The sequence below is a fragment of the Lissotriton vulgaris genome, chromosome 5 (assembly GCF_964263255.1).
Source record: "Lissotriton vulgaris chromosome 5, aLisVul1.2, whole genome shotgun sequence".
Classification (NCBI taxonomy): Eukaryota; Metazoa; Chordata; class Amphibia; order Caudata; family Salamandridae; genus Lissotriton; species Lissotriton vulgaris.
In genome coordinates, this window is record NC_141693.1 from 1,846,589,716 (window position 1) to 1,846,602,576 (window position 12,861).

At 47.7% G+C, this 12,861-nt stretch overlaps 1 protein-coding gene across 5 annotated transcripts in view; it reads left to right on the forward strand.

The window, feature by feature from the left end:
• MLLT6 (MLLT6, PHD finger containing) overlaps positions 1–6,249 on the forward strand; it is a 733,108-nt gene extending 726,859 nt beyond the window's left edge. For 3 of the 5 annotated variants that reach the window (XM_086924319.1, XM_086924316.1, XM_086924318.1), the window contains 2 exons: positions 1,768–2,088; positions 3,193–6,249. In XM_086924319.1, coding sequence (XP_086780445.1) covers positions 1,768–2,088; positions 3,193–3,237 — 366 coding nt within the window. In that variant the 3' untranslated portion in view covers positions 3,238–6,249. The remainder of the gene's footprint in view (positions 1–1,767; positions 2,089–3,192) is intronic. The other 2 variants (XM_086924320.1, XM_086924317.1) reach the window with 1 other exon arrangement.
• Positions 6,250–12,861: the final 6,612 nt, after the last annotated feature.

The following is a 12,861-nucleotide window of genomic DNA, read 5'->3' on the forward strand; positions in this document are numbered from 1 at the left end:
GCCTTCTCTCCAACACCTCTTGGGAGGTCTCCGTCTTGGAGGCCATTACTTCAGCTCTCAGGGTTAGCAAGATAAAGGCTTTCTGTTCACATGAATCTTGCCCAGTGTTTCATAGAACAGGGTAGTGATGAGTACCCATTCTAATTTCCTTCCTAAGGTAGTCTCAGATTTCCATGTCAATACCTACATTCTTACAGAATCGCTCTTCTCCTGCAGAGAGATCTCTCCACACTATTGATGTCAGGAAGGTTTAGCAGTTCTATCTAGATAGGATAAAATCTTTAAGAAAATGAGAACAACTCGTTGTCAACTATAGTCCTCTATTGACAGGACATGCCACTTCCAAACAATCCTTATCTAGATGGATTGTCCTTTGCTATCAAAAAGCAGACAAAATCTATAAGGTAAACCTAGAGCCCCTTCCACCAGGGGTAAATCAGCTACTGCTGCTTTGCTTAGCAACATCCTAATTGCTAAGATTTTCAAGGCTGCAACTTGGAGCTCAGAACTCACCTTTACTAGACACTATTGTCTTGATTCAGATGCTAAGTCTTATGCCCAAGTGGGGCAAGCTTCTCTTAAGAATTATTTTGCCTAATTTTACTTTTCTCTTTTTTTTTTCTCTTCCTTGATGGATAAGATTGCTAATCTATTAAGTGCTTTTGATTATCAATGGAGATCCCCTGAGAGTGAAGGAATGGTTTATTACCTGTAATCCTAGTTCTCTGTCAGAAGAATTTCCTCCGAAATCATAAGCAACCCTACCTCCATCCCCGACGGAAGAGATTATATATGTATACCACTATACTACTGATTCATCATCAAAAAGAACAAAGGAAACTGGCACCTACCGGCATGATGGGACACTTGAGGTCAGAAGGCCCTTAAAGGCGCAGTGTGCTATTTACATAATTTCAATGCTGCAGCTAATGCAGGCTACATTAATATGTAATGCTCCTTATCTTACTCTAAAAAGAAGCAAAAAGCGTTTGTGAAGGATGTTTTAAAATCACTTTTCTTTTTGATTAAGTGATTTTTAAGAGTAAGACCCTTTTCCCTCTAAATATTAAAGTAATTCAATAAAGATAGACAATATAGCCTGTTTTTAAGGCTGTAAAATGTGAACATATGCTTCCTGGCCTTTCCGAAATAAGGTGAAGTAGATACAACTTTGAAAGAACTGCTCCGAGATCCCCGGACTATTTAGTGCTTATAATTTCAATAGAGATTCCCTTGAGAGTGAACTAGCATTACAGGTAATAAACCAATCCTTTTTAACTATTACATTTCAAGTCCCTTTGTCGCTGCCTGCTTCAATCCATATGATGTTCAAGGAACATGAAACTCACTACCAAAAGCCCCCACAGTGTAAAGAGCTTTTAGCCGTATTAGATATGTAATTACCTCAGCTGTGTTACAACCTCTTCTGAGCTCTTTTTCACAACGTTATGTGGGTTTTGTTTCCTGGTTTCATCTGATGGTTTAGTGCAAAACTGGTGGCAGGAATCTTATGAAGTCTTATGTATTGTCAAAAACGAGGAGACAATTGCTGATCTTCCACACTTTCAAATATTGCCAAATTTGAATGTGGGAGGTTTTGGCTCAGATAGAGACTGCTACACACCCTTTGGGCATATTGTAAGTATGATGGGTTTTAAAAGGGAGGAAGGCACAGTTCTTTATGGCTCAAATCATGCATCCGTCAGTAGGAAAATGAAAGATCTTCCTTCTGCCCTGTTCTCACTGTGAAGCCTCTGTTTTCTCCAGGAGCAGCAGGCCCTGGTGTATCAGATGATGCAGCAGATTCAGCAGCGCCGGGAGATTCATCGCCTCCATATGGCAGGAGCAGCCCAGCTGCCTCTCGCCAACCTCTTGACCTCCACCACCACACCTCTGCTTCATCCTGCCAGCAGCCTTATGACATCTACAACAGCCCCGACCCTGATCGCTGGCAGCAGCTTATTGACATCACCTGGCCACACTGGCAACAGTTTGATGACATCAGTCGCGGCCGGCCCGCCTGCTCTAACAGCACAGATCAACCCATTCTTGAGTCTTTCTGGGGACAACAGTACCCAGAAGGTAGCGGTGAGTATTATAAAGTAGGTCTTTGTTGTTCTCCATGAATATAAACGGCAGAGTTTTGTAGAGTTCTTTATGCACTGTGAAATCAGGAGTGTCCATAGTCAGGATAACTACTCTCCATGTACGTGAGTTGCATTTAGATCCATTACATTATCAACATTTGTAGTGAGTGCTGCAGTAAATCATATGCTGTGTACTCTACTGCCATCTAATGTTGGGCTTGGAACATCCAAATGTGTTTGGCTATGAAAAGATGTTTTCGGGTTCGGGGTTACTCATGGTACCTAACCCTGGGCAAAGCACTATGCTACGCTCGCGAAGTTTGCGCTACTTCGCACTACGCGAATTGCACGTAGCACAGTGCAAACTAGCGTAGCGTAGTGCAGCGGTCATTTTTTGCTTGCTTGCGGTCCTCAACGTCAAGTTGGCGACCGCGACCAAGCAAATGACATCCCGGCGAGACTTTTTCCTCGTTCGCGATCAGCAACATCAAGTTGCCAATCGCGAGCGTGGAAAATAAACCTCCTGGCAAGATTCTCAACACGGGGAGGTCAGGTTTCTCACTGCCAGTGGTCGCGTATGCTCGCGATCGCTCGCAATGAGAAACTACCAGTCCGCGTTGAGAAAGCTGCCGCTCGAGTAAAAATCAGCTCGCATTGTACAAGATGCCGTTTTCAATGATTGCACAGTGTGGACAAGCATCCGGCACTGTGCAATCATCAGGAACAGGGCACTATGCAGTTCGCGTAGTGCTAGGCGTAGCTACCCGTAGCGCTACTTCGCGAACTATGCCCAGGGTTAATGGTACCTCCCCCAAAACCTGCTACCTCAAATTGTGTTTTTCTGCCACAATGGTGTGGGCGGCACAGTAGCTACGTTCTCGTGGTGGGCTTTGTGGATGATTTGTTAAATTGTATCTCTTTCCCTCTTGCATGACCTGCCCTTCTCACTCCATGCAAAGTACTTCTTTTCGTTTCTACTCCTTTCTCGTTCTCTCCAACCCACCTTCAAAGACTATTATATGCATCTTCTGTGTTGGATTTTCAACCTCTTTTGTCCATTTACTCCCACATTCTGATAAAATGTTATTTTACCTTTGTTTTTCAGAGAGGGAACGAGAAGGGTGGTCTTGTAAGCCAAGACAAGGGTTAATTCCTGACCAGAAGTCAGCGCTGGTGTTTGGCAAGAAAGCTGCTGTCCGAAGGGCCGTCCCACCCACACTCTTGGTCCTGAAGAAATCAGTAGCACTCAGGGAAAAGGACCACAAGAAGGCTGCTGTGTGACTAACTGCTAAAATCATTTCCCTGTGGATATGGACAGGGCTGGGGTGTGGTTAGGGGCAAAGGATCAATCTGACTCCCTGGGGGGCACTAAGAAGAGAGGTCGCCTGCCTCAAAAGTCACTTCTGTATGACAGAACTGGAGCTTTCAGATTCAAGGTCCGCGGACTTGGAAGCAAGAACTTGAAAAGAAAACCCGACTTTGGGGTGCAAGCATAATGCCTGCTAGACATCCCCTTTTGCTCAAGATTTGGACTAGAACCTTCACAAGATACAGGCGATGAGCTGGACATGAAGGAAGCAGTTCATATCCAACAGCTTGGGAATGGGTCGGGTCTGGAAGGGGAGTAATTTAGGGAACTTTAGGATCTTGGTGATGAAATGGTAATACATGTGTGGTGTGAGATGGCCACTGTAGTTCAGATTCCAACTCGGCCCATAGTCTGTAATATTTAATTTACTTATTACAACCTGTGACTATCCAAAGTTTTTCAGATAAACAAATCTGTCATACTGGAAAGGACAAACTTCATGATGTCTTACAGAAGAAGGGATCAGCTGGCACTGTGCTGTAAGGCTCGTTTAAAGTCCGACTGGGTGCTTGTTTTAGTGGTAGTGATGTGTGCCTTTCACGTCCTTCCTGGATCTGGATTCACATCACAATCTAAAGATGAACTATGTCCTAGTCAGAATCCTCGTTCTCAACGTCCTGGGTTTACTGATTGATCAGATAGCCAAGGCGAGCATAGCTTTCATTTTGGGAAACAAACCCCATGTTTGGGTATTCCTCAAAGGGATCAGGATCAAGGTGTGATACAGTGATGTTTGTAAAAGTGTAAATCCAAGCTCAGGAAATGAATATGAACAAAATGTTGTAGCCGTGGAGAGAGAGAGAGCGAGAGATATGCACTCGTTAAGTAAACTACAGGCTGTTCATCACAAAAGATGCAAAAGTGTAGCCCAAGTCAGATACTGAGGGATTTTTCCTGATTGATGGGGCAGAGCTACATGGCTTCTTTATTTAGGGAGTAGACCACTTAGTGGTTTCAATCCTGGTTTCCTTTGGTTATTCCGTGGCCGATGAGCCATATTTGTGGAGTTTTCCTTATGGATATTCCCAACCCCAATATCTTCATTGGAGATTAAACTATAGACCTCAGACCCAAAGTTGGTTACCTAAGCCAGCTGCCAGGCCATGCTCATGAAAGTGACGGTGAGGGGTCATCCCTAATGGAGACCCCAGACCCTGCTTATGGTTGTGACTGGTGCAACGAATAACAAGGCTATATCCTATATAGATGTCTCAGTGCCAGCTTCCTCTGATCTAGATGAAGGGAATGTAACAGTTGTATCTCATATGGTGATCCTGTTCCCTACTTACTATTGTGAGGCATAAAGCTAGTCATGGAGGAAAGAAGGTAGTTGGTCACGTGGTTATAAACAAATGAACTAACAACAGCATATCCTTTCTGGAAATCTATAAATTACAAGTGATGTGTACTAACAGATGATGCCACGTTTTAATGATAACCGAATAAGATCTCATAAGGCATGTCTTGTAGGGGCTATGGACAAGCAAGACTTTGATCCTTAAAATTATGCATTTGATGGTATGAAGAAAATGCTCAAAATTCCCATGGAGCATGGCTGTGGAAATCTGAGGCCTTGTTTACTTGTACAGGTATTAAAATAAAATAAATTTATTTTTATTTATATAGCACAAACCACATAAACTTCTAGTACAGTACTCAAAGTCCTTTCAGAGTAGGGGAGACACCCCAGGTCTTCATTTCATTTTGGTATCTAATCCTGCAGAGAGCTCAGTAAATGTGTAAAGACCTTGGTGGGGCTTAGGAAAGAAAATGGGGGGGGTGGGGGGGGGGGGGGTTGAAATGGATTTGTGGTCATATGGAAAAAACAGAATTCTGGGGGAATGTCCTTGAATGCAGAACATTCTTTCTGGGGTTGCCTTGCAGACTAAGTGGCTTTGTGTTGATCTGTTGCTAAAGTTGCCTGTCACTTCAGAGCTCATTTTGTCTTTAGACGCTATGCCTAGATCTCTATCCTTCTGATGATATGATCCATCTCTGTTTATCTCCTTCTCATGGCTCCTTTCTCCCCCCCGGTTATTGATGACATGGTTTCTGGATCATTGTCCCACAGACCTTTGCACAATAAGTGTGAATCTTAGCTCCCATAAATGGAAACCCAAGCATGCGTGTGTTAAAGTTTGCACTGGGGTAAATCTCACTTTACCTGTCTTCAATGCTGATGTCTCTCTCGGGTTGTGCAGATAGCTGTGATCTTTTTACTTTGATCGTTTTGTTTAAAAATTAAGAAAATGTGTATATTTTGGCTATCGAGGTAATGTAGCATAGTTCTCTATTTTTGCCACTGCTGCTTGATTGACTGTTCCTCCTGTTTTTAATTAGATTTATTGTCATCACAATTTTGTAATATGGTAAACTTTTAAATTAACTGAAGAGGATAAAAAAAGAAAAAATACAATGTCATCGTCAAGTAACTTTGACCTCTCAGATATATGTGTAAAAATGTAATTGTTTTTTTTTTTTATTTTGAATCCCTGGTTTGTAATTTCATGCTGGGAGCTGGAAAGTGATGGGGTTAACTATTGTACACAAGAGGGATGTAGATAAGAAAGGGAGCAAAGGCACTTGGGGGTCGCTGGTCAGACCTCTAGTTGCAGAAGAATTAATAGAAACACTGGAACGACCTGTCTGATGACTGTTAAAAAGTGTTTGTACCTTTTTTAATAACTTGATTTTGTAAGAGGTTTGTTTAACTTCATCCTCAGAGTTTATAATGGAGGAGGAAGTGCAATGGAGAAAGTCTAGAGGCTAATGTGTTATAAAATATTAATAAGGCATTGCTTTCACAGTGTTATTCATGCTTATCTTGCAGTTTTGTACAATTTACAAACAGGTCTTTTTCCAACTTCCCACTCAACAATGATTTCTGTCAGTAGACCTGAATGTATAATGCGAACCATTATATCTCTTGTATTGCTAGAAGACTGATAGTCGTCCCTTTTCTTCCTCTGGTCTTCCTAGGACAAATGAAAGCTGGCAGTTGGTCAAAGTTGTTTCACCAGTATTGGATCTTAGATAGATTCACATGCTTGAATATTTCCCGCCGTCGAAGTGGAAGTCCCACAATACCATAGTAAAGCAGCATGTAATGGTATCATAGGCGGTAATAGCAATACAAAGTCAGTTTAACAACCTACCTATGTCCTTTTTCAAAAAGGACCAAACTTGAACTATGACCAATCCGGTGACAGCACCCTCTAAAATACTGCCAACAGAGGCTGAGTCCCTCAGATTTTCTACTACACGTCTCGTGAATAAAGTCTCCATGAGCTTTGCTCAGTTTTTTCCTGTGGATATCAACCTTTCTACATTACAATGTTTGCGTGGTCTAAGAAAGGCCTCTTCAGATCCTGCAAGTCCTGTGGGAAGAAAAGGCTACATGTGGATGATCCACACAAAGACCACTGACTCATTGTCAGTGAAATTGCTCTCCCACCCTCGCAGCTCCACCATTAAGTGAGGCCTCCACTGAGCCCATGCACTCTCGAGTGTTGGAGTTCGAGGCCCTCCTCCTCCCGCAGGTTATACCTGCGCCTCATCCCTGGTGTTCCAGTGGACCTCTGTCTCCTTTCTCTCACTCCGCTTTTCCTCTCTGTTTCACTCGTTTTACCCTCATTTCAGTCTCTCCCTGTCGCTCTCCTTCTGTCTCTTTCCTCCACCTTTCTTTGTACTTTTCTGCTTTATTTCACCTTTATTCCTCTCTTTTCCGCCCATTTTCCCCCCTGCTGCTGCCCCCGAGGCCCCCCCACCCCCAGCTCGAGCGGCCCAATCCAGCCCTCCCGACCCCTACTTAATGGAGGCCGCTGCGGGGACAGGCGAGCAAGACCACTGACTCATTGTCAGTGAAATTGCTCTCCCACTCTCGCAGCTCCAGCATTAAGTGAGGCCTCCCCCGAACCCCTGCACTCTCGAGTGTTGGTGTTCGAGGCCCTCCTCCACAAGCAGGTTATACCTGCGCCTCATCCCTGGTGGTCCAGTGGACCTCTGTCTCCTTTCTCTGGCTCCACTTTTCCTCTCAGTTTCACTCGTATTTACCCTCATTTCAATCTCTCCCTTTCACTCTCCTTCTATCTCTTTCTTCCACTTTTCTTCCACTTTTCTGCTTTATTTCACCTTGATTCCTCTCTTTTCCCTTTTCAACCCATTTCCTCCGCCTCCCCCCCCCAGCGCGACCGGCCCAATCCAGTTCCCCTCCCCGCTCCCACCTAACAGCTGTCCAGCACTCCCTGACCCCTATTTAATGGTGGACTCGCACAGCGAAGACACCAAAGGCAAGCCCGTCTCCACCCTCCACGACCAGGAACCCTGGACCTCCAATGCGGCGACCCAGCGGTGCTCCACGCACTCAACCTAGGCCGCATCAACAACTGCAAGCTTGCATCACCAGCCGACACCCAGGGACCCTTCAGCTGTCCTGATCTCTTCAGAAGCAGTCGCTCCTCACGCTGCTCCCTGCTCTGCTTGCTGCTTGTGGTATCGTAGCGCTATACTGCCAGATTGCCCTTTGATAGCTCGCATTGCTCCTACAATTATTAGTGCCTGATTGCTTATGATATTTATATCGTAGCGCTATATTGCGAAAGTGCGCATTCACGATCATTCAATTGTGCTGTGCTGCCTTTGCCTAATTAATTCATTTGTGCCTGATTGATTGTGCCGGTGCCACTGCCAATTTCATCGCGTTTATTAAGGTTGTGCCCCAATCCTGTTTCGCTTTTGGCTTGCTGCCATTTTGTTGTTTGTTGTTGTGCCTCCCTGCCCGGCTCTCCACCCCGCTCCCGCCTCCCAGCTGCTCCTCCCTCCCACTGATAGTTTAGGCTCCACTCTCCCGTACTAGCGCTGTGACCGTCCTGATCTCTTCAGAAGCGGTCGCTCCTCACGCTGCTCCCTGCTCTGCTTGCTGCTTGTGGTATCGTAGCGCTATACTGCCAGATTGCCCTTTGATAGCTCGCATTGCTCCTACAATTATTAGTGCCTGATTGCTTATGATATTTATATTGTAGCGCTATATTGCAAAAGTGCGCATTCACGATCATTCAATTGTGCTGTGCTGCCTTTGCCTAATTAATTCATTTGTGCCTGATTGATTGTGCCGGTGCCACTGCCAATTTCATCGCGTTTATTAAGGTTGTGCCCCAATCCTGTCGCTTTTGGCTTGCTGCCATTTTGTTGTTTGTTGTTGTGCCTCCCTGCCCGGCTCTCCACCCCGCTCCCCCCTCCCAGCTGCTCCTCCCTCCCACTGATAGTTTAGTCTCCACTCTCCCGTACTAGCGCTGTGACTGTCCTGATCTCTTCAGAAGCGGTCGCTCCTCACGCTGCTCCCTGCTCTGCTTGCTGCTTGTGGTATCGTAGCGCTATACTGCCAGATTGCCCTTTGATAGCTGGCATTGCTCCTACAATTATTAGTGCCTGATTGCTTATGATATTTATATCGTAGCGCTATATTGCGAAAGTGCGCATTCACGATCATTCAATTGTGCTGTGCTGCCTTTGCCTAATTAATTCATTTGTGCCTGATTGATTGTGCCGGTGCCACTGCCAATTTCATCTTGTTTATTAAGGTTGTGCCCCAATCCTGTTTCGCTTTTGGCTTGCTGCCATTTTGTTGTTTGTTGTTGTGCCTCCCTGCCCGGCTCTCCACCCCGCTCCCGCCTCCCTGCTGCTCCTCCCTCGCCCCTCCCCCCTCCACTATCCACTTATGACAGATGCATTTGCGCGCAGCGTTCACGCGCAGCGGTCGCGCCCTATGCGCGCCGAAGGTGTGCCAAAGGTAAGCCCGTCTACGCCCGTCCGCGCCTGGACCGCGCCCAGCGCCAGACCCCCTGTTCCCCGCAAATTTCACTCCGCCCGCATAACATACGACACCGCAACCCTCTCAGCCCTTAACCCCGGCCGCCCACCAAAATGCTACCAAGCAGCCCCAGGGCACACCCATGGACCCTTCACCTGCCACTCCTGCAAGTTCGACTGCATCAGGACCCACACCAAATCCACAAACTCCAAACAGAGCTCCGACACTAACCACCTAAAGTGCATCCTGCTCAACACCCGCTCGGTCCACAGACACGCCATTGAACTCTGGAACCTACTCGACACTACATCGCCGGATGTCGCCTTCCTTACAGAAACCTGGATGAACGCCTCATCAGCACCCGACATCGCCATAGCCATCCCGGACGCCTACAAGATCATCCGAAAGGACCGCACCAACCAAACAGGAGGAGGCATCGCCATCGTCCATAAGAACACCATCTGCATCACGACCAGTTCCGGCGATAACCTCGCTACCGCCGAACACCTTCACTTCCAGATCCACACCCACCCCAAGACCACACTCCGAGGCACCCTCATCTACAGACCACCAGGACCCCGCACACAATTCAGCGAAGACATCACTGACTTCATCAGCCCACATGCCCTCCCCTCCGAGAACTACATTCTACTGGGAGGCCTCAACTTCCACCTGGATAAGAAAAACGACAGCAACACCACCACCCTTCTGGACAAACTGGCACACCTCGGACTCGAACAACTTGTCAATACCCCCACCCACTATGCCGGACACACGCTCGACCCAATCTTCACCTCCAGCAAGCACATCTCCTTCAATCACACCACAGCTCTCCATTGGACGGACCACAGCTGTGTTCACTTCAACTACAAAAAGACCACGACCCACAACCCCCCACAACCTATTCCCCGAAGAAATTGGAACAAAATTACCACCCACTAGCTCTTTACATCGCTTCACCAAAACCCTCCTGCCAAATCATCGGACCGAAACCAAGCAGCCACCAACCTCACACAAACTAGCACCCTTGAAAAACCATCAAACCAAGCAAGGTAGCAAAAACGCCCCCTGGTTCAACGATGACCTTAAGAAATCCAAGAAGTTCTGTTGTACCCTCGAGAAAGCCTGGAGAAAAAACCAACCACTGACAACCTGGCCACCTTCAAGAACGCCACCCGCAAACACCACCAACTGATCCGATCCACCAAGAAATCAGTATTCAAGGATCGACTTGACAACAAAACAGCAAGGAACTATTCAACATCGTCAAAGAATTTACCAACCCCACCGCCGGCACCAACGACATCACTCCCTCCCAAGACCTCTGCGACTCCCTATCCTCATTCTTCCACAACAAAATCGCCGACATACATAACAGATTTGAAAACCAGTCCGAAGACCAGTCCACTCCACCCACCTCCGAACCAAAACCGCACTCTAACAACCTTTGCGCCTGGAACCCAATCACCACTGAAGACACCATCCGCCTGATGAACTCCATCCACTCAGGATCGCCAACCGACCCATGTCCCCACCACATTTTCAACTCCATTATCGCACCCCATCTCCGCGACGTCATCAACTTCTCCTTCAACTCCGCTACGTTCCCGGAAAGCTGTAAACATGCCGAACTCAGCGCCCTTCTGAAGAAACCCACAGCAGACCACACTGAACTTAAGAACTACCGCCCCATCTCGCTCCTCCCATTCCCTGCCAAAGTCACTGAGAAAGCCGTCAACAGTCAGCTCGCCGCCTTCCTTGAATCCAACAAATCCCTCGACCCCTCACAGTCCGGCTTCCGAGCCAAAGACAGCACCGAAACCGCCCTCATCGCAGCAACAGACGACATTCGAACTCTACTGGACAACGGAGAAACAGCCGCCCTCATCCTACTTGACCTCTCCGCAGCCTTCGACACAGTCTGTCATAGCACCCTCATACAACGTCTCAACAACGTCGGAATACAAGGAAAAGCATTTGACTGGATCATCTCGTTCCTCGCCGGAAGAACCCAGAGAGTCCGCCTCCCCCCTTTTAGATCAGAGGCCACCATGTCATCTGCGACGTACCACAAGGATCATCACTCAGTTCCACCCTCTTCAACGTATACATGAGTCCCCTCGCATCCATCGCGCGCCAACACAACCTCAACATAATCTCCTACGCAGACGACACCCAGCTGATCCTCTCCCTCACCAAAGACCCAAACACCGCCAAAACCAACTTACACGAAGGAATGAAAGAGGTAGCCGAGTGGATGAAGAACAGCCGTTTAAAACTAAACTCGGACAAAACGGAAGTCCTCATCTTAGGTTCATCCCCCTTTGCCTGGGACGACTCATGGTGGCCACCGGCCCTGGGAACCGCACCCATACCTATGGACCACGCACGTAACCTAGGCTTCATCCTGGACTCCTCCCTCTCGATGACCAGACAAGTCAACGCCGTCTCATCATCATGCTTCAACATCCTACGCATGCTCAAAAAAATCTTCCGTTGGATCCCCACCGAAACAAGAAAGACGGTCACCCACGCACTGGTCACAAGCCGACTGGATTACGGAAACACCCATTTTCGCCGGAACCACAGCCAAAACGACAGAAAAAACTCCAACGCATCCAAAGCGCCTCAGCCAGACTCATACTGGACATCCCCCGTCAAGCTCACATTTCCGGTCACCTGAAAGACCTTCACTGGCTCCCCGTCAACAAGAGAATAACGTTCCATCTCCTCACCCACGCACACAAAGCCCTCTACGACCTAGGACCCGAATGCCTCAACACGCGACTGTCCTTCTACACCCCCACCCGCCAACTACGATCGTCCAATCAAGCCCTCGCCGCAATTCCGTGCATCCATAGATCCACCATGGGGGGAAGATCCTTCTCCTACTTAGCGGCCAAAACCTGGAACTCTCTCCCCACTCACCTCCGCCTTACACAGAACCACCTCTCCTTCAGAAAGCAACTAAAAACTTGGATATTCGATAAGTAAAGCACCCCCCCTCCCTCAAGTGCCTTGAGACCCTCTGGGTGAGTAGCGCGCTATACAAATTTTTGAACTTGAACTTGAGCTGTCACTGCTGCCATCACACCTGCAGCACACCAGGAACACGAACCTAGCACAACCCGCCTGCAAGAAAACACCCGAACCGAAGACCCTTCGATGCATCCTCCTCAGCGTCAGATCACTCCACTAACACGCCACCGAAATCTGGGACCTCCTCGACAGCACCACCCCAGACGCAGCATTCTTCACAGAAACCTGGACCAACACTGCCTCGGGACCGGACATCACCATCGCCATTCCCCAAGGATACAAGATCTCCAGGAAGGTCTGCCCCACCCGCCCGGGAGTAGGAATCGCCATTTTCCACAAATCCACCTTCCGCCTGAGCACTCTCCCCGACGAGCCCACAGACCTGATGGAACACCTGCACTTAAAAATACTGGCCAGCCCTACCACCACCCTCTGGAGAACCCTCATCTACCGACATCCTGAACCCTGCGGACCATTCGGCGAATTCATTGCGGACACCATCTCCTGCATACCATCGCATCCACCAGCTACACTCTGCTGCGAGACCTCAACTTCCA